At 49.5% G+C, this 21,262-nt stretch overlaps 8 protein-coding genes across 8 annotated transcripts; 2 read left to right on the top strand and 6 right to left on the bottom strand.

Annotated features, from left to right (window-relative positions):
• Positions 1–419: 419 nt before the first annotated feature.
• Positions 420–2,595, bottom strand: P175DRAFT_0354546 (hexadecenal dehydrogenase). The gene is made up of 4 exons (XM_040892919.1): positions 2,128–2,595; positions 1,828–2,058; positions 965–1,764; positions 420–904 (listed from the first exon to the last, which is right to left on the bottom strand). The coding sequence occupies exons 1-4, from the start codon at positions 2,271–2,273 to the stop codon at positions 537–539; spliced, it is 1,545 nt and encodes a 514-aa protein (XP_040749608.1). The 5' UTR covers positions 2,274–2,595; the 3' UTR covers positions 420–536.
• A 322-nt stretch (positions 2,596–2,917) lies between these two features.
• On the bottom strand, positions 2,918–4,836 carry P175DRAFT_0443583 (isocitrate lyase 1; the record flags this gene model as incomplete). Its single annotated transcript, XM_040894189.1, has 5 exons — positions 2,918–3,278; positions 3,369–3,921; positions 4,000–4,342; positions 4,417–4,572; positions 4,633–4,836. The coding sequence occupies 5 exons, from the start codon at positions 4,834–4,836 to the stop codon at positions 2,918–2,920; spliced, it is 1,617 nt and encodes a 538-aa protein (XP_040749607.1).
• A 1,649-nt stretch (positions 4,837–6,485) lies between these two features.
• Positions 6,486–8,967, bottom strand: P175DRAFT_0511649 (alpha,alpha-trehalase; the record flags this gene model as incomplete). The annotated part of the gene is made up of 5 exons (XM_040898605.1): positions 6,486–6,624; positions 6,686–8,427; positions 8,497–8,618; positions 8,699–8,771; positions 8,839–8,967. The coding sequence occupies 5 exons, from the start codon at positions 8,965–8,967 to the stop codon at positions 6,486–6,488; spliced, it is 2,205 nt and encodes a 734-aa protein (XP_040749606.1).
• Positions 8,968–9,921: 954 nt separating this feature from the next.
• P175DRAFT_0464937 (short chain dehydrogenase/reductase family) lies at positions 9,922–11,439 on the bottom strand. Its single transcript, XM_040894860.1, has 4 exons — positions 11,304–11,439; positions 10,984–11,218; positions 10,597–10,900; positions 9,922–10,529 (listed from the first exon to the last, which is right to left on the bottom strand). The coding sequence occupies exons 1-4, from the start codon at positions 11,331–11,333 to the stop codon at positions 10,310–10,312; spliced, it is 789 nt and encodes a 262-aa protein (XP_040749605.1). The 5' UTR covers positions 11,334–11,439; the 3' UTR covers positions 9,922–10,309.
• Positions 11,440–11,837: 398 nt separating this feature from the next.
• On the top strand, positions 11,838–13,040 carry P175DRAFT_0504119 (deubiquitinase OTU2). The gene has a single exon (XM_040897781.1). It carries the CDS (start codon positions 11,953–11,955, stop codon positions 12,949–12,951), a length of 999 nt encoding a protein of 332 aa, XP_040749604.1. The 5' UTR covers positions 11,838–11,952; the 3' UTR covers positions 12,952–13,040.
• A 344-nt stretch (positions 13,041–13,384) lies between these two features.
• Positions 13,385–18,143, bottom strand: P175DRAFT_0354408 (PE repeat family protein). The gene is made up of 3 exons (XM_040892917.1): positions 17,769–18,143; positions 16,082–17,668; positions 13,385–16,032 (listed from the first exon to the last, which is right to left on the bottom strand). The coding sequence occupies exons 1-3, from the start codon at positions 18,028–18,030 to the stop codon at positions 13,544–13,546; spliced, it is 4,338 nt and encodes a 1,445-aa protein (XP_040749603.1). The 5' UTR covers positions 18,031–18,143; the 3' UTR covers positions 13,385–13,543.
• On the bottom strand, positions 18,144–18,913 carry P175DRAFT_0354491 (uncharacterized protein). Its single transcript, XM_040892918.1, has 2 exons — positions 18,893–18,913; positions 18,144–18,765 (listed from the first exon to the last, which is right to left on the bottom strand). The coding sequence occupies exon 2, from the start codon at positions 18,587–18,589 to the stop codon at positions 18,257–18,259; it is 333 nt and encodes a 110-aa protein (XP_040749602.1). The 5' UTR covers positions 18,590–18,765; positions 18,893–18,913; the 3' UTR covers positions 18,144–18,256.
• Positions 18,914–20,776: 1,863 nt separating this feature from the next.
• Positions 20,777–21,144, top strand: P175DRAFT_0535121 (uncharacterized protein; the record flags this gene model as incomplete). The annotated part of the gene is made up of 2 exons (XM_040900195.1): positions 20,777–20,888; positions 20,972–21,144. 2 exons carry the CDS (start codon positions 20,777–20,779, stop codon positions 21,142–21,144), a joined length of 285 nt encoding a protein of 94 aa, XP_040749601.1.
• Positions 21,145–21,262: the final 118 nt, after the last annotated feature.

Here is a 21,262-nt window from a genome sequence, read left to right as displayed (position 1 = left end):
TTGTGGAGATCTAAAACTTTTGATTATCAAGTTACCGAATATAAAAGTACAGCTCGAGCGTTCGTCCCAATTTGGAATAATACATAGCAGGTGGTGTGGTGTGCGTAAACCTAAAGCTTCGAAGCTCGTCGTTCGAGAATCTTCATGATAAGATAGGCCACTGAAATACGAAAAAGAAAGTGAGCATTTATCTGCTTAAGAGGGTGTAAAACGAGGGAAGGATAGAAGACCAAAGAGAAAGAACCACAAAATTCGACATAGGAAAGATAAAGAGTGGGTTTAGATATCTGGTAGCATCGCATAGCGGAGCTGTTTCCAACATTACACGCATGAATCTAGACATATATTCAAGGGGTATATATATGTGGGTATATGTGGGTATATGGGTATAGGTATGTGTATGGGTATAAGTAGGGTATAAGTAGGGTATAAGTAGGGTATAAGTAGGGTATAAGTAGGTATAAGTAGGGTATATCAATAGAAGGGAAATGAAACAAAAAAAAAAAAGATTACATCCCAAACACAATACACCGGTTTCACTCACCAGCAGCAACAATGACAGCCCTACCAGCACCAGCCTTTGCGGATCCTCCACCGAGTGTGAAGACAAACCGCAACCAGCCCAGGGTAACTTTCTGGCCTGTGCGATCAAAGTCAGGCACCAGAGTGCTGCCTGCCTTGAACTTGCTGAGCTTGCCGGCGTAAGGCGGGTAGCGGATCGCCAGCAAGGATTCAAGCCAGCCCGGGCTGCTTGTGATGGGGCGACGGTGGACGAAGATGTCGAAGCTGGATCGGCCACGGTATGCGCCGTAGCCGGATTCGCCCACGCCGCCGAAGGGGAGTGTGGGAATGTGTAATGCGGCATCGTTGACGGAGACACCACCAGACCGGGTCATGGAGAGGACTATTTGCTATTAGTTCATCATTGCTCAAGTAGAAGGGTAATAATGGACAAGGGCCATACTCTTCTCTGTATCGGCCTTGGAGCCGAATGGGTAGATACCGAGAGGGGTGCTCTGGATTGAATTGGCGATATTGACCGCCTCCTCGAGGTTCTCGACGGGGAGGATGGGGATCAGAGGCCCAAAACTTTCCTGGATGAGGAGAGAGTCATCGGGCGAGTCAACCTGGACAACGGTGGGCTCGATAAAGAGGTCCTTCTCATCCATAGTTCCACCCATGAGGATCTTGCCCTTGGAGTTATCAATCATGGACTTGATCCGGCGGAAGGCACCTTCGTTGATGATGCGAGCGTAGTCGGCGGAGGCCTTGGCTCCGTGGGGGTAGAATTCATTGTACGCTTTCTTGAACTCCTCAACCACGGCGGGCACGAGAGCCTTATCCACGAGCAGATAGTTCTGCGAGGTACAGATCTGGCCAGCATTCATGAGCTTACCCCAGAGGAGTCTCCGCGCGACCAGCCGGGGGTTTGCAGACTTGGTGATAATCGCGGGATTGATGCCGCCCAGCTCCAGCACCACAGGGGTCAAATGGGGAGCAGCAGCCTTTGCAATGATACGTCCAACGGTGGCGCCGCCAGTGAAGAAGATCTTATCCCATCGTTCCGCGAGCAGAGCCTGGGTTTCGGGAATGCCTCCCTGAATGATCGTGTAGCAGGAGGGGTCCAGCGCAGACTCTACGATCTTCTGCATGACAGCAGCGCTCCTGGGCGCATTCTCACTCGGCTTGATCACGACCGTGTTTCCTGCAGCGATAGCGCCGAGGACAGGTCCGAGGGTGAGCTGGAAGGGGAAGTTGAAAGCACTATTGAGACCCTCGTTAGCTCTCGTTCCATCCAAAAAAAAAAAAAAAAAACCAGGATCGCACCCAATAATTAACACACATCCCAGAGGGTCCTTGCGGATCTTAGGGCTCATGAACTTGAAGGTCAGGTCGATATCTGGAGCGCTCTCGTCCTTGACCCATTTGTACAGATGGCGCGAGATAAAAACAATGTCGTTTTCCAACCAGCTGCTCTCCCCAATTTCGGATTCGAAACGGGGCTTGTTTAGATCGAGCCGGAGCGCTTCGACAATCTGCTGTTCATGGTCCTTGATTCTAACCGAAACGATAACCGAGTCAGTGGACGGTACTGAAGCTGATGATGCAGGTGCGGAGAAAACTCACGCCCAGTACAGCTTCCGGAGCTGGACCAGCCTGAACTCGACATCGCGCGTCTTGTGCTCCAAGAAGGTCGTTTGCACACGAGTGACACGCTCCTGGATCTCCTCGATGGGAGTGAATGTAAGGTCGGGAATATCAGAGGCACCCATAGTGACCCACGGGGATAGTAAAAAGAAAAACCAACGGGAAAACAATGACGGTTTTATTCTTAAGATGCATACACATAGTTATATGCAGCAGATTCAAGGAGACGAAAGATGGCACAGAAATTGAACCGCGGCTTTTCTGCATTGAAACTTGAAACCGAGCAATTACCGGTTGTCTGTCACAAAGGCTAACCGCATTGGGAAGGTATATGACGATCCCGTATTGAAAATGACCCACTTGGTACGGCAAATCTTTCAATACCTTACCGAATCCTACACCGCTCTGTATTCTGTATTCATCATGCCATCAGCGAACTTCTACTCCGTACTAATAGTTGGGATCGCCTTCGAATAGCTCAATTCAACCGTCAACGACTATCTTCTAGACTTCTATTGCCGTGGAAATCTCTGTCCGTCAATCACAGATCAACAGGTAACAATTGGATCTTCCACGGTCCCTCCCGTGCCGACCCACTCTGCCGTCAAGAGTTGAGGTTGACGATGCAAAAGCCAAAGTCATGGAATTGGGATATCTATGCATATAAGGACAAGAACTGGACCATTGAAAACTTCATGAAATTGGTATATATATTCTCACAGAAAAAGAAAAAAAAAAAAAAAAGAGGAAAAATGATTTGCTTTTTCAATCATGGCTTGAACTGGTCCTCTGTCACACCTTGACCCATGGCTGCTGTGCTGCTCACACCCCCAGTAACCATCTTCAGCAGTCCATCAACGTAGTTGGCGCCACTCCATTTCTGGTGTGTAACCACATCCACGCCCTGCTCCATTTCAGGCTCCTGCACTAACTCGCCATATGCGCGCATTCCTTGCTTCGCGTACGCCTTGGCGAACTGATCTGTGATCAGCGCCGTTGTGTGCAGACCCGCCAGGGTGATGAACTGCCAGCAGTATCCCAGAGCACCCAGGCGCTTGATATAGGTTTCTTGCTCGTCACGAGGCATTGCCTTCTTCCAGTTGAACGAGGGAGACAGGTTATATGCGAGCCTATTTTTTTTTTTTTTTTTTTTTTTTTTTTTTTCCCAGGGGTAAGTTATTTGAGTTTCATCACATGAAGCGGGGGAAGGAAGGGCGTACTTTTGTTCGGGCCACACAGCATGCACACCATCAGCGAATTCCTTGGCCTGGGCGTAGTCGGGAAGTTTGCTCTCCATCCAGATCAAGTCCGCGAAGGGAGCATAGGCCACAGCACGGTTGACGGCGCACTGGGTGCCGCCCTGGTAGCGGTAGAAACCTTCGCGCGTGCGAGGAGCATCCCAGTTCCAGTAGATCTCCGTGCCCGTAAGGCCCTTGGCAATAGCCCGGGCCTCAGTGTTGCTCTTGCCCTTGACAGCCTTCAGGTACTGTTCCGCAAGACTCTTCTTGTTGGCCAGGGAGCTCTTGTTGATAGTTTCGATAACAGCTTCGTTGAACAGCTTCAGGCCGGCCCTGGAGGCCCACTGGTCTTCAATGGCTTGGAGCTGATCTCCACTCTTACCAGCACGCTCCGCAGCCACCATAAGGTCGTTCAGAGGCTGGAGGTCGGGGTTGGTTGAGCCGACAATGAACGCATGGTCACGGTAGTCGATAGTTGAGGTGATGAGGGTAGCAGCTTCAGAGTCAGTACGAGCAATGGCAAGGAGATCAGTGCCTATAATGCGCGGTGGTTAGTCCTCGAACCCCCAGCCCCTATTTTTAAAACGAACGCCAGAACGTTCCTGTGACATACCCATGATATCAGCCTGCGCACGAATGGCAACCAGACGGTTGATGTGTTCGCTGATAGGCACGAGGACCTTTCCAGCCATGTGGCCGCACTTCTTGGTTCCAGGAGCCTGGTCCTCGATGTGGATACCGGCAGCTCCGCGCTCGACAAAGAGCTTGGTGAGCTTCATCACAGCGGTGAGACCACCATGTCCAGTATCAGCATCGGCGATAATGGGACGGAGGTAGTCAACATTAGCAACTTTGCCTCGCTGCGCCTTGGGGGTAGTGATGCGCTCCTCGCGCTGTTTGCGGTCATGGAACAGCTGAGCCATCCACAATTGGTTGACCTTATTGGGGACAGTGTTCTATATGGTGAATGGCACAGCGCGCATTAGTCAGTGCCCTGATGTTTTGCGTCCTTGCGGCCATAGAAACATACCATAGGGTAATCGGCGAGATCAGGAGAGGGCTCGTCCGTAGAAGAGGCGGTGGAAGAACTCTGCCAGCCGGAAACATAGACCGTGTCAAGATATTTGGCCATCTGGCTGACCATTGTGGGATCGAGACAGCCATAGGTGTAACTCGCCACTTTTTTCTGTCCAGGGCGTTAGTAACGGTCAAATGGAGCGAGGTTCCCAAGGGGGAGACCACCAACCTCGAAGTTGCCCTCAAGGATTTTCCATAGCTTCTTAGCCTGGACATTGGAAGCGTACTCAATCTTCAGGTTCCCCCGTTTAGCAACGATTTGCTCCGCCGTAAAGGGACGATTGGTATATCTCCATCGGGAGTCGGTCCACCACTGCTTCACAGCCTGGACGTCGTCCAAGTACTTCTGGTCTTCGTCTTCCAGGTAACCCATGTTGGACGACAGTTTGATGAGGTATATACGAGGCCAGAAACAGGACAGAACTTTTCGATGTGTATAGTACAGTGCCGTGCTGTCTGGCAGAAGCAATAGAGGAAGCACGCGACAGAGCAGCGAAGGAGGAAAGAAAGGGGGTAGAAATGTAATTTGACACACAGCGCGAAAAGCCGAGAATCACAAGCCAAAAAAAAAACCCCCCGTAGACCGTTCCTTATGAATTAAGCTCCCAGAGCCATTGTAATGCGTCACAGTCTGGAAGTATGACTGTGGTCGGTAAACGCTCGGCTCAGCGGGACAGACAGGAAGCAAGCGGCGCCGGCATATCGCCAACCGGGGCAATATTACGCATCAAAACAGCTGCTGGAGTGATTCGAGACCATTAGGTTTATGGTGTTCCCAGGTTCACAAGCCAGAATCCGGATCTCTAACTGGCCGTGTGGTTCGGAAGAGAGGATCGAGACTCACTGGGGCGACTGACAGATCCTCGGTCTAATGGGAGATAGAATGCCTGAGGCTCCCCACTGGAGTTTTAACTCTTTTTACCCCGGAATTTCGAGAGAGAGAGAACTGGGGGTTATTCATAGAAAATTCTTGTTGAAGACCAGATGATATTTTCCTTTTTTCGCATGCCCATTGTCTATCTAATTTCTTCAGAGCTATTCGATTCAATCCCCTTGAGAAAAAAACAACAACAATTCATCACATTCTTTCTCTCCAGATTCCAAGAATCGCAAGTCCACATGACGTCAATACATGTGCTTCAGACGGAGTAGACCATGACAATACATGACAATACATGACAGTATATTAGTCTAGATTCCTCTGTAGATTCATACCAGAATACACTCTCTATTGTGTTCTTTATAGGAGATTGATCCCTAAAATCTAGTCTCATTCTTCATTCACTCTAGAGCCCCCCCCGTATAAATGCCTCAAAATACCTACAGAGTAGAAACCTCGGCACAATCTCACCAATCAAAAGTGCCGAAACCGGCGAGAATGTCAGAATTCAACCTCAGGCCTCAATCATTCTCCACCTACCCGAACAAGTAAATGTCGCCCTCAGGCCAACCACAGACTAGATTTCGAATTGAAAACTCGCATGCCCGAAGAAAATAGTTCAACCCACGGAGTACCTATCTAACTACCATTTCGTTATATTCATGATCGTCGCAACTGATTAGCTGGGCTTTTGGGCTCCACGAGAATCTCCTCGGGAAAATAAGGAGCCTTCTCCCGTGTTATTGTCGAGATCATGCCGCTAAGGTAGGTAGGTAATGCTCGACTTGGTGTTGCGGACGGCTTGATTACCTAGGTACGGATTTGGATTGTCGGAACTCGGGTTGACTGAGACATCTCCTAGGTTGTTCAGGATCTATTGACCTATATCCTTTGCGGGATGGTGTGAGTGAGGTCTCTCTCTTCCTTTCTTCCGATATACGGGTCCACCCCGCATCACGTTCTTAGCAGTAAGTATATGTACTCTGGATACCTAGTTGGGCGAGATCTACCAGACAACCCAAGTGAGTCACTCTATTTTCTGTTTCTTCCAAACAAATCTGTGATCTCACTTTCCATTCATCTCTGCCATATCTCTCCTCTGCAGTGTAATTTTCCTCAAAACGCTGGAAATTCCTTCAAGATTATCCTCCAAACACCGCATCCTGCATAGACACAGCCTTGTTATACGTATCATACGGGGTGATTGCTCCCAGAGCACGCCGTTGATGCGCATTCAGAATATCCAACCCATACACATAGCTAGCATTGACCCAACCAAACCTACAAGATAAACAGAGTTAGCGAGGTAGAAACAAATCATCCGCGGGAAACGAAATCCTACCCTTCTCTTGGGGCACCTTTAAAGTCGACACCCTGGTTTCCATATTCAGCATCAACACGGTGCGGATCTATAGGCCGAGTCACATCGTATTTCTCCACAACAACACCATTGAAATCAACAAATGCTTTCGTGATCATATAAAGCCACTTGTAGGTAAGTCTCTCAGCTTCTTCTTGGTACCCGTACCGAAGCAGTCCCGTCCACGCGAGCATCTGCTGAGGTGCCCAGCCGTATGGATAATCCCACTGCCGTGTCGGTCGATCCAACCCAACTGCACCTCGAGATTCTTCGGTGCCGGAGACTAATCCGCCAAATACCTCGAGACGTGGAAGAGCCTTGTTAACCATCTCAGCAGCCTGGTGCGGTGTAGCTAGACCAGCCCACATAGCCCAGAAAGTGGTCGCGCTCTCGTAGCTTGTGCGTTTCTGCAGGACGGTATCGTAATCAAAGAACATGCCCTTTTCTTCATCCCAAAGATACGTGTCCATCCTCATTTTTCTCCGGCGTGCCCGACGGTCCCATACCGAGGAAGACTCGCTCTTAATATCCTTGGTTATTGGTGTCCGGAACTCGGGGGGGATTTCGAGGTTGTCTTTGAAATAGTTCCGTATGGTACGGGCAATGTCGACTTCGTATTTAAATAAGAGGGAGTTCAGATCCACCGTTGCAAGGTTGGCACAGACTCTTTCAAGACGGTAGCTAGTATCGTGCCCAGACTCTCTAACAGCCCTATCATGCAAAAAATATTCATCAAGCTCAGGCTCCTCAACCTTACCGGTGTTGTAAGCTTGGACAAAGTCCTCAAATTTCATACCGTGCTTTTCGGCATAGGGAGTGAGAAGATGCATAAAATGCGTAGGTTCGGTTTCTGGAGGCACTCCGATTCCTTGCGGCCGGTATCGTGATAATCCGGAGACAGGGTCAAGCCGCGGTTCCGACATCCAGACGCTGTAGTACTCCTTGATAGCAGCAAGAGTGGCCTGCCGAAGAAAATCTAAAGCATCTGGTTCGCCTTTAATGCGCTCATACACGCGCAAGGCCATATCTGTTAGGAATGGGGGTTGAGACCGCATCAAGTAGTATGAGCGGTTTGCATTCAAGATCTTTCCATAATGCTTAATGCAGAAACAGAAGTTGATCACCATAGCTTTAGCCAGATCAACTTTGCTACTAGCCATCAGCCCCAACGATTCCATATAGCTGTCCCATCCGTACAGCTCATTAAATCTCCCTCCCGGAACGACAAACGGTACTCCAACATATTCCGTTTCCTTGCTTGACTCGTTATACTTCTCCTCCATCGCTAAAGCCAGAAGGCCCGGTTTACCATTGAGGTCTCTCACATACTCCGGTGTGATCTCCCCATCCAGCACTTGCACATCCAGGCGCAGCTGAGGGTGTTCCTTTGCAACCTTCCGATAGTACTCGAGTTGTTCAGGGGCGCCTGGGGGTACGTAGATCCGGGGTCTCGGGTCGTCCGTCCAATCCTTGGGATCCCGTCCAGCCACTTCGATGTTAGACCCGTCGATTCTTCGGGTAAGAGCGTTCCAGAAAGAGTTCTTGATAAGCCGCGAAAGCCGTGAGACTGGGTTCTCGCTAAGACGATCCTCATCTAGAATGATATGTTTCCGACCATGGTCCTTGGCAATTGTTAGCTCTTGGAGGAGATTAGAGAGCATGTAAGTTCCTCGAAGGTCGAATCGATTGTACCCGGAAGATGCTGCGGTTCCTACGGAGAAAACCTGAAAGTATATATGTATGTTAGCACGTGGTATCGCTATGTTGATTTAAGTGTACGATATTTCACCCACCTTAGGTCCGACATCCTCGATGGTGATTTGCATATTCCCGTCGGTGTCCTCTCTTTCCAGAAGACTATGAAGGGTTTCGTCGACATCGATGATGAACTTCCTAGGATTTACCGATCTTTCATCTACCAGCCAAAACTGATTAGTTTACACCTCTGTTCCTGAAATCTATTCAATTTATTAAGATTGAGGGAGGAGCATATACCGTGACTACCCCTTCTTCCAGGGTGCTCGCCTAGTAGATCTTGTATATCCTGTCGATTAAACGATTTCAACGTCTATTGGGTACGGAATAGCATAGATCAGTCATTTCTGCATTCTCTTCGGGAATATGCTAGCTCTTACCGAAGAGAATGCTCGCCGGCGGTTCTTTATCCGTGCAATAGCCTCCTCATCTCCATAATAAATGTCCGGGTGCTGAAATGGATCCCACGAGCTAACCCGCCGGTGCTGCGAAGCATTCGGGGAAGTCATGCTATTGGGGTCAATCACCACGCACTCTTTCAGAGACACGAATTTTCGTAATGTAGTATCCAAACTGAAAAGCCCGACATACAGCAACAAGTGAAGTTTCGATTTCTTCTTTCGGATGCTTGAGGTGCGGGGGAACTTTTGTGGCGGATATAATCCCAAAATGATACTTCGTTGTAACGATAGGATGTGCTATCTGGTATTAAAAGGTAGCACAGAGCTTGATAAGTCTAAGACACGAGTGATTGAAACGTTTATACCCTCATAATATATGCCAAAGTGAAAGAGCATATGAGCGTTGGAGCAATGAAGTCGTCAAAGGTGGTACGGTTCTCTGGAGACCTATGACAGCATCAGAATGGCCGTGATGACATAACCCTCAACAACCTCTCCACCAGGTGGATTTTCGTGAAACTTATACATCTTTATATAGGTGTTCCACACATAATTTAACCAGGGGAATTCATACTGGTGCATTTCATATGATTTTCACATGTGTCTTTTTTTGAACTTGTTTTGTGCTGTAAGTGAGAAGAGCCAGTCGAAGAATTGCTATCTATTGTACACTAAGCTACTTTAATTCTACATACATATTACACTCACATATAAAAAAAAGATCGAAAAGGGAGTAAAAAGAGAATTCGCTCTCATTGCCGAGTATAGTATCTCCGCATCCCTATGGGTCGGTTTGATGCCCATCTCATCAGGCTCTTCGTCCGATACAGCGTCCCATTGTGTGGCTCGACATGGTCATCCTCTACCAAACGTTCGCTGGAGAGAAGAATTGCGCGATCCAGCTGACTTGGAAGGCCGTGATGGCGTCCTCGGACCATCGAAGCGCAAATGACTGGATTACTGAAGACTGAGAACTGTGGCTGAAAGATGTCGAGACACCTGGATACCCTAAGCTGGGACCCGAGGTATTACTCCAATGGTCAATTTTCATTCTAAGCATTTAAAGATAAACTATTCGAAGCACCTAATACTGATTCAAAGAAATGTATCCTAGGAAGCCAATCTGTGCCGGCTGGTCTTCAACTGTCAGATTGAGAAACTATGAATCCCTTCATATAGAGCCTGTAACAGCAGGGAGGACCAGCGACAGAATTAATTGGGAACAAGTGGTTGAGTGAATATCCCCAGAGGTTCGCCGTCAACTACAGTCGAGGATGGTACGGCACCCTTGTGCTACGCTCTTGATTCATGTTTTAATTTGATTCAGGATGATCATAGCCTGGCACTATGGCATCAGCCTGCATCTTACATGTTCTACTTGATCAATAAGACAGGAGACAGCTTGTGGCGTTGAGAATATGGTGCAAGTCTAGTATGATGTCTAGCTTGCTTACATCTTAGCAGCAAGATGACTACCTCCATCTACAGTGATTGTTGCTCCGTTGATGTACGCGCCTGCGCGGCTGCTTAGAAACAGGCAAGATCCTGCAACGTCCTCCGGAGTACCAATGCGGCCGAGGGGAACCCCAGCCTTGATTGAGTCTCCGAACGTCTTCAGAGTGGCGGCCATCATCTTACTCTCGAATGGGCCGCAGGCAAGGGTATTAGATCTGTAGAGCGCAAGCTATATTAGTGCCTGGGTTCGCGGTTTGATGCCCCCCGGGGTGTGCAACATACGTGATATTCCTCCGTCCTAGGTGGTTCGCTAGCACCCGGCTCAGATGATGCAAGCCAGCCTTGCTGGCGCTGTATGCGTAAGTCTCCAGCGAAGGGACCCTCAGGCCATCGATACTGCCAATGTTAATGATCCTAGCGGGATCATTGGGCGCTGCAGCCTTCTCGAGTAAGGGTGTGACGAGCTTAGTAAGGTCAAAAACACGATGAAGGTTCAGGGTAAGGACTCGGGTCCAGGCAGCGGATGGGTACTCGTCATAAGGGGCACCCCAGTTAGAGCCGGAGTTGTTAACAAGGACGTGGAGTTCTAGAGTGCGTGAACGAAGTTTCAAAATTAGCAATAATCCACCAAGGATTACAACTCTGCTGCCGGCGAAGAACTTCACTTACTGCTTTCGCGTTTAGCGAGCTCTTCAGCAAGCCTTTTAACGTCTTCTTCTTTATAGAAATCGGCAGGGATGGCGTACGCTTTTCCCTTTCCGAGCGCATTGAGCTCGCCCACGGCCTTTTCACAAGCCTTTGCGTCCCGGGACGAAATGTAGACTGTAGCTCCGTTGGTTACATATCCCTCGGAAATCATGCGACCAATGCCTTTGGCTCCTCCGGTGACCAGCACCACTTTGCCCTGGTGGGATCAATTAGTACAGAAAATACATTTGGAATGGATCTAGAGGTGTTCTAGTTATTGCCAAAGGTGGGCGCAAACTCACCTTGACGTTGAATAGGCTCTGGGAATCCATGGCGGCGATTTTCTGCTAACAATGGAGGAGAATATTATACAGATTTTCGGATCGAGAAATAAGGAATCACGCCCGGGGGCTAAGTTATATACAAGACCCATCCCCATCACCCCCAGTGATCTCCCTGGGCCGAGCTGGCGCTCAAGTTAGACAAGTACCGAGGTTCCGCGGGGTAGGAATAACTTTGATCCTGAGGCCCGAGATGCCGACGAGGAGGCGAGCTTTTGATTCCAAGTCCTCAATATATCGCTATATTTATGGGATATTTACATAAATATGAGGAACCATGGTATTTCTACCATGATTTTTGGCTCAAATAATTTGGGAGAAATCCGGAGAAATCCAGAATTTAAGGCAGACAGTCACGGTGTTGGCATTTCTGAATCAGGCCAAGAAACTCTGACTAATACAGCATATCTGGTAAGCTTCCTAATAGAGTTAGCGCCATCTCGCCGCGGGGCCAAAGACTTTTGAGGCATCTACTCTTCCTCTCTTCCTGATATCCAAGCCTCCATAAGACCTTTCTTTTTCTTTTCTTTTCTTTATTTTTGCATATTCACAGCCCTGCTTTCCCTCCGTCGTCCAAATTCGCTAAATTCGCATTTCAAGTTAGAGTAAAATGGAGGAACTTCTCTCCCGACATCGCAAAGAGCAAAAAGATCTTCAAGCACGCATAACACAGAAAAAAAAGTCCGCGACCAAGAAGACACGCCGGGGAGTTAATGATGAATGCGACCGACTCCAACAAGAGCTCACTGAGCGGCATCAGGCAGAAATCGCGGAGCTAAACGGCGAGCCAACCGCGGCACCGGTCGAGGACCTAGACGACCTAACACTCGACGACGATGACACAAAGAAAAATGGAGAGACAAATGGCGTGGAGGCGACGCAAACTCAGGAGACCAATGGCTCTAAAGCACCGGTAGCGGAGGACCTATCACAACCAAACTCGCAACCAGCTACACGTGGTAAAAAGCCGAACCGCCAAAAGGCCCGGTTAGCTCGACGTGCCGCAGAGCAGGTGGCCCAAGCAGTGCAGGCGGAAGAAGAAGCCGCGAAGTTAACGGATCATCGCGGAAACGAGAAGGAAGTTATGGATAGCGTGTTTAAACAGTTCAAACTCCAAGAAGTGGAGATAAATCCGGACGGACATTGTCTTTTCTCTGCAGTTGCGAATCAATTGGATGAGATGGGACTGGGGCTTGCGCCGGACCCTAGTAGGATTGTTCTCCAGCCTACGACACAGTCTCGTGTTGATACGGTCGTTTCTCCCAAACATGATGGATATAGAGCGGTCCGGGCTGTGACGGCAGATTTCATTACGGAGCATAAGGACGATTTCGAGCCATTTATGGAAGAACCTTTGGAACAATATACCAGGAAGATTAAGCTGACTGCTGAATGGGGAGGTCAACTGGAGCTCCAAGCTATTGCGAGGGCGTATGGAGTGGATATTAACGTTGTCCAGGGCGATGGGCGGATTGAAAAAATCGAATCTGGCGATACCCACAGTTCTGACGAGGAAGAGCGAGTCAAGCGAGTCATTTGGTTGGCCTATTATAGGCATACATACGGCCTCGGGGAGCATTATAACGCCTTAACGAAGCAAAACCAATGAAGAAAAAAAAAAGGCGGGGATACTAAAAGCAATTATTATACCACTAGTCTGATGGATGTCTGGACACCATCTGGCTACTATGAATATACACAATAGACTTTTTGGATTTTGTTGTTTTCCCCCTCGGGCATTATAGTGTAGGTCTATTTAATTGCTTTCTGGAAATAATGAAGGCGTCAGGAAATTGTCTGATGCTATTCATTGCCTAGGTATACAAGGGCAGGCTTGGATAGAATCATATTTCATGCTGAGCTGCACAGTGGGCACAATTTGAATGATACATATACAACAAAGACATGGCGGCACCATTCCATTATATAAGTATATGTACGTTGAAAAATCAATCGCTCAGGAAACACAACATATATAAATATATAGTTAATGCGAAACTAAAAACACCAGACATGTTAGTTAGGCCGAAAAGATATGCATGAATCAATGCTCCCGCTATCAATGCCCAGCTCATCAATGCAGCTCTGACAGACAGCTGTCAGAAATTTCAAATCATGTCACAGATGAAGAAAAGACGACAATGAAAATATAAACGGTGATAATGCACAGGCCGAAAAATAGAGTAAAATAATAGTCTGCATCAGTGAGCAGGGATAACTGCTTTGATGAGATCTCTGAGTCTTGAAGCTCCACTTGGTGGAGGGGATGGCTCTCGTCGGTGGTGGTGACGGCGGTGATGGTGTCGTCTGTGATCAGACTCTTCTTTGGATCGGAGCGCTTCGCTGTCCTGATTCCTCTTCCGGTCCTGCATATCAACGGCCTCTTCCGTCCTCCTTCGACTCTTTCTCGCTTCGGATTGAGAATGATCTTCCTTCCGGCGGGAGCCGCTAGATCTCTCGGCATCTCCTCTTCCTTCTGTGGAATGGCGATGGCTGTGAGAGTGGCTGGTGGATGAGTGCCTACGTGGGGGCTCGATAATCTTCGCGCTCGCCTTGGTGCCATTGACCTTGGGGAGAGGGCCGTTGCTTGAAACCTCTTCCTTAGGTAGCTCATACTTGAGGTAATGTCGAGGTTTGGAAGACCTGGAGGCTGACCCGTGGGAGTGTCTCGAAGACGAGTCCAGTTTCCGCTCTTGCTCTCGTCCGTCGCTACCTGAGCTCCGGTGCTTTGATCCGCTGTGTCTACTGTCCTTGTCCCTAGTGCTATCCGAGCGTTCAACTCGATCGGCCCGTCTTGATCGGTCTCGGTCTCGGTCTCGGTCTCGTTCCCTTTCGGATGAAATGCGTTCCTTCTCTTCCGCTGCTCGTTGCTGGCGCCTTTGCTCCTTCTTTTGCTTTTCCTCGTACAGCCTTCTTGATTCATCCAGGGCCATGACCCAGCGCTGGGTCAGCTTTCCTCGGTCAGTCTTCTGAGGTTGCTGCCGGAGCCCTTCCGAGGAACTCTTTGAATGGCGTCGTTCGTAATCAGGTTCGGCATGAGACCGTCGCTTCTTTCTCCTCGGCCCTAGTACAGCTGCACCACCTGCTAGAGCAGCTGCACCCCCTACTACGGCTACAGCAGAAGGGGCCAAAGGGTCGATACCACGGTCCAACGGACCGGCCTCATCCGGGGCGAACGAGTCGTCCTCCAACCCTCTTTCTTGAACATCGCCCTCTGACTCACCCGCTGTGGCTAGATCACCAGCCGGGATTTCGTGAGCGAGCTTCTCTGCTTCAGCATGTGCAAGACCGCCATCAGGGGGGGCATCGAATGAAGGAAGTTCCTTTTCCCCGAGAGGTTCTTGAGAGTCGGGCTCGTTAGGAGGCTCTCCTATCGCTGGGGGATCCGAGGGCACGACTGCCTCCTCGGCGATAAGCTCAGGGGGAACAGAATGTTCAACACATTCAATTTCCCTTGCTGGCTCCTCGACGGGCGCTGCTGGCTCGGGAGCAGGTTCTTCAACAGCAGGCTCTTCAACAGCAGGCTCTTCCACAGCGGGTTCTTCCACAGCGGGTTCTTCCACAGCGGGTTCTTCCACAGCGGGTTCTTCCACAGCGGGTTCTTCCACAGCGGGCTCTTCCACAGCGGGCTCTTCCACAACGGGTTCCTCAGAAGGTACCTCTTCCACCGGAAGTGCTTCGCCCGGTGCTTCTTTGACAAGTGGTACATCCGGATGCGCTTGTGCGGCTGGTGCCTCTTCGGGAGCCTCTGCAGCGGCTGAAATCTTGGGTTCTGGTTCTCGTTCATCGACGGGAGCTTGTTCACTCGGAGGGTCCACCACGCCTATTTCCCCCACAAAAGTATCTTCTACGGCAGGACTTTCGCCGGCTAGTTGTTCTGGTGGCGGTGGTTCTGTTGCTTCGGCAAGGTCTTCCACTGGGGCAAGGTCTCTCTCTTGAGGTTCGGATACGTCGACGGGAGCTGAAGGTTGTTCGTCAGCTCCACCAGGGGCAGTCTCTGCAGCGGTGGGTTCATCTGGCGTTAGGTTGCTCTGTGAAGCCTCTTCTGGTGCGGGTTCTAATTCATCATGTACATCGTCTGCGGAGGCCCCACCCGTCGTAGTATCTTCAGAAGGAGTTTCGGTAACTACCAAAGCTCCACCGGCAGGCTCAGCTGGTTCCTCTGAAGAAGTTTCGGCTGGTTCGGCCGCGGAGGCGGCAGGCTCTTCCTCAGCTTTCACGCTACCTGCTACCGTGTCTTCTAGAGGCTGTGGCACAGATTCTTCCTTTTCTTCTGCTTCGGGGGCGGGAGTTTCGAGTGGAAGATCCGATGGAGCATCGTCCGAGGCACCATCTTCCGGAGCTGGTGCTTCTACTGAGCCCGGCTCTGGGGTGGTTTCACTTTCAATGGCATGTTCTTGCGGGTCCTCTTCTTTTGGCTCTGTGGGTGTCTCCAGAAGAGGCTCGCTGGTTTCGTCCGTGCTCGGGGGCTGAGTGTCAACAGCTATCTCTTGCTCTATTTCCTTGGGAGCTTCTGCCACATCACCCGGCTTGTCATCCTCGTCATCAAGCTCGATTAACACCTCTGCTCGCCTAGAAGCATCCTCGGCTTCTATTTGAGCATCCTCTTCTTCTGCTTGTGCTGCAGCTTCTTTCTCGGCCTCGACTTTATCAGATGCCGCCAAAGGATCACATTCGGGAAAATCGTCTTCTAAGAAACATTAGGGCAGGTACTAGTTTCATATTGCTCCCGAACTTACCATGACCAGGTTGGGAGCGTTCATCCGAGGGCTGCTCATCCACATTTGCTGCATCATCTTGCCCCTCTAACTCTGGCATGGAATTAGAGGGCTCAGCTTCTTCCAAAATCGCGTCATCTTTGAGCTCTGGGCTTGGTTCTGGTGGAGATGCTTCCGCAACCTCTACAACCTCGGCTTCGGTACTGGGCTGTTCTGGCTCGCTGGCGGGCGTTTCTAGTTCTTTGCTTGGTTCTAGCGGTTTCGCCTCCTCCTCAGAGTCCACAGCAGGCTTCTCCTCTTCAGTAGTTTCCACGGCAGCCTTCTCAGTCTCCTTACTAGGCTCAGTGACTGCTATCTCTTCGGTTCCTTCCGCAGGGGGGGTTTCTACCTCTTCAGCCGTATCAGCAGAAACAGGCTTCTCGTCTTCAGTAGGTTCTGTAGGATGTGCCGGCTCCTCGTTTGCTTCCTCGCTTAGCTTCAGAATAGGCTCATTCACCTCGTCTTCTACTGGCGATTCCTCCTCGTCAGCTGGCCCTGACGTAGGTTCTGTCACTTCTGTTGGCTCTGTATCGACCGGCACCTCCAACGTATGCTCAGCTTGGTCGGCTGGCTCAGCGTGGTCGGTTGGCTCAGCGTGGTCGGTTGGCTCAGCGTGGTCGGTTGGCTCAGCGTGGTCGGTTGGCTCAGGTTGGTCAGTTGGCTCAGGTTGGTCAGTTGGTTCAGGGGCTGGCTTGGATTCTTCGATAGGAACTTCGACAGGCTTTCCTTCGTCATTGGATTCTGTAGCAGGCACGGGTTCTTCAGGCGAGTCTGCAGATTCTGTTGCTTGTTCCACCGCCGTCTCTGTGGATGGGACGTCCACTGCTGCTTCAACTTTATCCTCGGTTGATTGCTCCGGCGCTTCCTGCCCAGGGGCGGGGGGTTCTTCTTGTAGCTCTGCAGAAGGCACCCCTTCCTCGACTGTGTCCGCTTCAGGTTCAGCTGCGGGCTCTGCGGCTGATTCCTCATCAGACGGCTCTGGAGCTGGCTTTCCTTCTTCGGATGAATCTGTGATAGGCGCTTTTTCCTCCACAGGTTCAGGGGCAAGGGTCTCTGTTGGCTCGCTGGTTTCTGCAACTGGGGGATCCGGCTGTTCAACTGGCTCCCCAGCCGGAGTCTCCTCCTGGGGAGATTCTGGAACGGCTTCTGGGGCAGCTTCTGGGGCAGCTTCTGGAACGGTTTCTGGAACAGCTTCTGCGGCGGCTTCTGGAACGGCTTCTGGGGCGGCTTCTGGAACAGCTTCTGCGGCGGCTTCTGGAACGGCTTCTGGGGCGGCTTCTGGGGCAGCTTCTGGAACGGTTTCTGGAACAGCTTCTGCGGCGGCTTCTGGAACAGCTTCTGCGGCGGCTTCTGGAACGGCTTCTGGGGCGGCTTCTGGGGCGGCTTCTGGGGCAGCTTCTGGAACGGTTTCTGGAACAGCTTCTGCGGCGGCTTCTGGAACGGCTTCTGGGGCGGCTTCTGGTTCTACAGCAGCCTCCTCAGCAGGCTTTTCTTCTTCCTCTGTCGTTTCTGGGGTAGCGTCATTAGGTCCCTCTGCCGGATCTGGGGGCGTTGTTGCTCCCGAGGAAGCTTGAGAAGGGTGAGCAGAGATACAAATGGAATGTTACGTCGATGAATGAAGGATGGCGGCAACGGGAGAGAGGCTGTAGAGTTAAAGGATATGGCGTACCTTCTTCTCCTGTGGAAGTATCATTTGGAGAGCTACTTGATTCATCTCCTGGGGGACTTGCTGCGGCTTGAGCTTCCTCAGTCTCGACGGGGTTGGGGTTGTTGTCCTGATCCTTAGCCGTCAGATTATCGGATGATGCAGAATTGATGGGATAATATGAAAATTTAGAAGTAAAACGGTCAAAAGCCTGATAATTATATGGACTTTCAATTGTTTGATACTCATATTTGGGAAGCTGTGCGTACTGGAGCGGAGATGCCATTTTCCCCAGACTCCGCCTCTGGGACGGGATCAGAAGGATTAAGCTCTGGATTGGATAACTTGTCGTTTACCGGAGTACGCTTGTTGTTGTTGTTGCTATTGTTGCTATTGTTGTTATTATTCTTCTTTTTACCGTTCTTCTTTTTGGCCATGGCAATGATCTAGGTACGGGGCATCTAAAAATATAATAGGTCTGAACGGGCCGAGGGTTGAACAAGGAATATAAATCAGATGAGTGTAAAATTGGATGTGTTTGTGTATAATTGTCCGCGAAGACGTATAATTTGGGGGGCAGGTGAGCAGTCAATTGAAAAAAAGAAAATTATGAGGCGATGAAACAAATTGGGATTGGGACGTGAGACGAGGGTAGATATTAGATGGTAAGGTTCGAGCAAATGCCTATGTATTATTAGAGGACCAAAAATGAAAACCAAAAAAAAAAGCCAGCGGAAATCCCGCCTATCCGTTAACCGCATTCTGGTCCCTGTCGAAGACCAAGACGAGGCGACGTATGGTAGTTCATCGACCACCCAGTAGTTTGGGATCAATTCTCGAGACATACAACTTTGGTCTTGGAGATGGGGATGTCATGGACGAACTACCCAACGGCATCTCTTATCATTGGGCCACGTCTCACGGATCTAATGACCCTAGTGGACCACCATAAGTGGAGAAGAAGGTCCCTCCGAAAACATTGCGAGCAAGTGCAAGCAGGAGACACGGAGGATGAGCGTCTCTGCATGGAAAGCTTGCAGTAGTTAGTGACAGCGGCCAGGGAGGATTGACCGTCGAGGAGGGAAAGTAAGATGGCAGTAATTGGGCATATTGAAGATGGTGATGGTAGGGGTGGGTGGTGCCACTACCTCGTCAGGCTACCTAGTTTTCCCTCCTTTGGGATACTTTCTATAGCTTTTTCTCTGTGCTTCATCTTCGGGGGGAGCGGCGGGGGGGTTGCTAGGTCATCAGATTTCTGAGACGACACAAAATCCGGTGGCTGCAGAAAAAAGGGCAGCGGGGGCATCCCATAGCCTAACAACAACGGAATCCCATCATTGCTGCCAGATCCAGGCGTGTAATTGACCTAACCAACGCAATTTGGGCTTTGATTAGAGATTCGAAAAGAGGGCAAAAATGCAGCCTCGGCAGTGATAATTTTTGCATCCCCCAGCGTCGGGTGTGCTACACTCCACCCATCATGGATTTCTGCCCGACACCTGTTACGGCGAGCGACATACCCTGGCTGCATGGGTGCGGGTTCTGATTCAATGGTAATAATGAGGAGGTCACTGCAGCAACCTGTATGAGATGCAATCTCGATGGAGAAGGACCAATAATCCCGATCCCAGTCGGTGTGTGGAAAAGAGGAAGAAGGAAAGAAGGAGGGGAGACAATTAATTCAACGGAGGACGAGAACTCCACCTGACCTTTCTACCTCACTTTTTCTTTCATCAACAATCCTCTGAGCCTGCTTAATGAATACATGAAAAACAAGAATCAATTATGAATTCTCTTCCTCAGTTTCCCAGGACAAAAAAAAAAGGAAAGAAAAAGGAAAAATCGGAAGTCTGCACACAAGGGAACGTGCAGTAGCACCCACTCACTGCCTTAAAGTGAGGCGGACAACAGGAAGCTGTTTTGGCAATCAGTAAATGGTCAACTCCTGCATCTACATCCAGATTAACCCATTGCTGATTTGATAGACTAGGATCAGATCTTCGGAATTTGACCTGCCACATCTATATGCATACATAAGGGGAAGAGCAGCCCCAACGCCAAAGGCATTCTCATGTTCTCCACGTCGAAATGGAAATCATCGCCCTCAGCTTTGGGAGTCTCGAATCAATCATCTTGACCTGATCGTGGCAAAACGATGCAGAGGGAGAACCCGCCTGAGTCATGAAATTGCTTCGATATGTTTCTGTCAGGCCACAATGGCAACCAACACATCATCAACCATCACTCACTCAACCCAATGCGGGTGAAAAAAAAAAAAAAAAAAAACAGCCATCAGCTGCGTGTCTTGTCTCCAGATCGATCTCTCGGTCCCGATCTTTCTTACCTCGACGTCACTAATCTATCAGGGTAACTATAGAACAAAGACTTAAGGTAGCCGTACTTGTACCAAACAATTTGTAGGGCTACATGATTCGTGGTCTCTTGCCACAGAAGACAATACGAGAATACTCGAGTAAAATGTTGTCCTGCAACTGAAGCATCTCCAGGCATGAGTATTTCATTGAGACCCAACGTTCAGTCAAGATATGGGACAGGTATGTGCAATTCAATTGAACTTATCATGACGTCTCGATCTTTCAAAAGCAGAAGGGGAAATTACCCCAGGCAAGTATATCAAACGAATTGGTCACTTTCAAAGTAATGGGTCCCATGAATATAGCAATTTCCCTGGGTATGGCATTGAGAGTGTCAATGATAGGATCATGAAGTTTCAATCATAACAAATAATCCCTTGAACGCTATCCAATGTTCCCAGTTTGGCAAACAGTGTCGTGTCTCTGTTCTTGTCTCATTTCTACATTCCAGTCAATATCCCTCGAAACACAACAAGAATGTGTAACCAGCCTATAAGTATTGATGGATACTATCTGTCCATGCCCGTCTCTTTTGCTGTTTCTGTTCGGGGCTATTAATACTCTGTCCCTTCAAGGTTCACTGGTTCCTCCTATCTTCCGAGTTGATCGGAACTCCTGATACCACATCTCAACTACCATCTATTCACGGACTGCACCATGAAGTTCACTACTGTCCTTCTTGCACTCTCGTCTATAGCCGCTACCAGCCTAGCAGCCAAGGTCTGCACGCCTAGCTTCGACTACTGCGCAGATGAGCTTGTTAAAAAAGGTAAGGTTTCTATTTTCACTCCTTGTAGCCATTCGACAAGATATACATACATATATATATATATATATACTAAAATCTCCCAGGATTTACAGAAGCCGACCTCAAAGCCGTCCTCAACGGCACGGAATTCGCAAACGACGACCTGAAGAATATTCTCTTTCACTGCAAGAATCCCGGAGATGTCGGACACCCGAAGCTATGTCAGAGCGGGTGCCAGGACACAGCCCAAGAGGGAAGCAAAAACTGTTTAACTTGATGTTCCCCTTTATTAGGGATTTATATATATATATATATATATATATATTTGGATATGTTCAGTGTATCTAGAGCTCATCAATCGCTATAGACCAGCCAGTAGGGTCGCTAGAGCTAGA

This window comes from Aspergillus ochraceoroseus (assembly GCF_002846915.1).
Source record: "Aspergillus ochraceoroseus IBT 24754 chromosome Unknown P175scaffold_8, whole genome shotgun sequence".
In the NCBI taxonomy this organism is placed as follows: Eukaryota; Fungi; Ascomycota; class Eurotiomycetes; order Eurotiales; family Aspergillaceae; genus Aspergillus; species Aspergillus ochraceoroseus.
Note: the sequence above shows the minus strand (reverse complement) of the source record. Positions and strands in the feature narration are given on the sequence as shown.

Coding starts and splice junctions, on each gene's coding strand:
- P175DRAFT_0354546 (XM_040892919.1), bottom strand. CDS start 2,273: ATGGGTGCCTCTGATATTCCCGACCTTACATTCACTCCCATCGAGGAG. Junction 1,765..1,827: donor GGATGTGTGTTAATTATTGG/GTGCGATCCTGG, acceptor GGGTCTCAATAG/TGCTTTCAACTTCCCCTTCC. Junction 905..964: donor CAAGGCCGATACAGAGAAGA/GTATGGCCCTTG, acceptor AATAGCAAATAG/TCCTCTCCATGACCCGGTCT.
- P175DRAFT_0464937 (XM_040894860.1), bottom strand. CDS start 11,333: ATGGATTCCCAGAGCCTATTCAACGTCAAG. Junction 11,219..11,303: donor AGAGCCTATTCAACGTCAAG/GTGAGTTTGCGC, acceptor TGATCCCACCAG/GGCAAAGTGGTGCTGGTCAC. Junction 10,901..10,983: donor GCTCGCTAAACGCGAAAGCA/GTAAGTGAAGTT, acceptor CACGCACTCTAG/AACTCCACGTCCTTGTTAAC.
- P175DRAFT_0504119 (XM_040897781.1), top strand. CDS start 11,953: ATGGAGGAACTTCTCTCCCGACATCGCAAAGAGCAAAAAGATCTTCAA.
- P175DRAFT_0354408 (XM_040892917.1), bottom strand. CDS start 18,030: ATGGCATCTCCGCTCCAGTACGCACAGCTTCCCAAATATGAGTATCAA. Junction 17,669..17,768: donor TACTTCCACAGGAGAAGAAG/GTACGCCATATC, acceptor ACCCTTCTCAAG/CTTCCTCGGGAGCAACAACG. Junction 16,033..16,081: donor ACGCTCCCAACCTGGTCATG/GTAAGTTCGGGA, acceptor AATGTTTCTTAG/AAGACGATTTTCCCGAATGT.
- P175DRAFT_0354491 (XM_040892918.1), bottom strand. CDS start 18,589: ATGTCTCGAGAATTGATCCCAAACTACTGGGTGGTCGATGAACTACCA.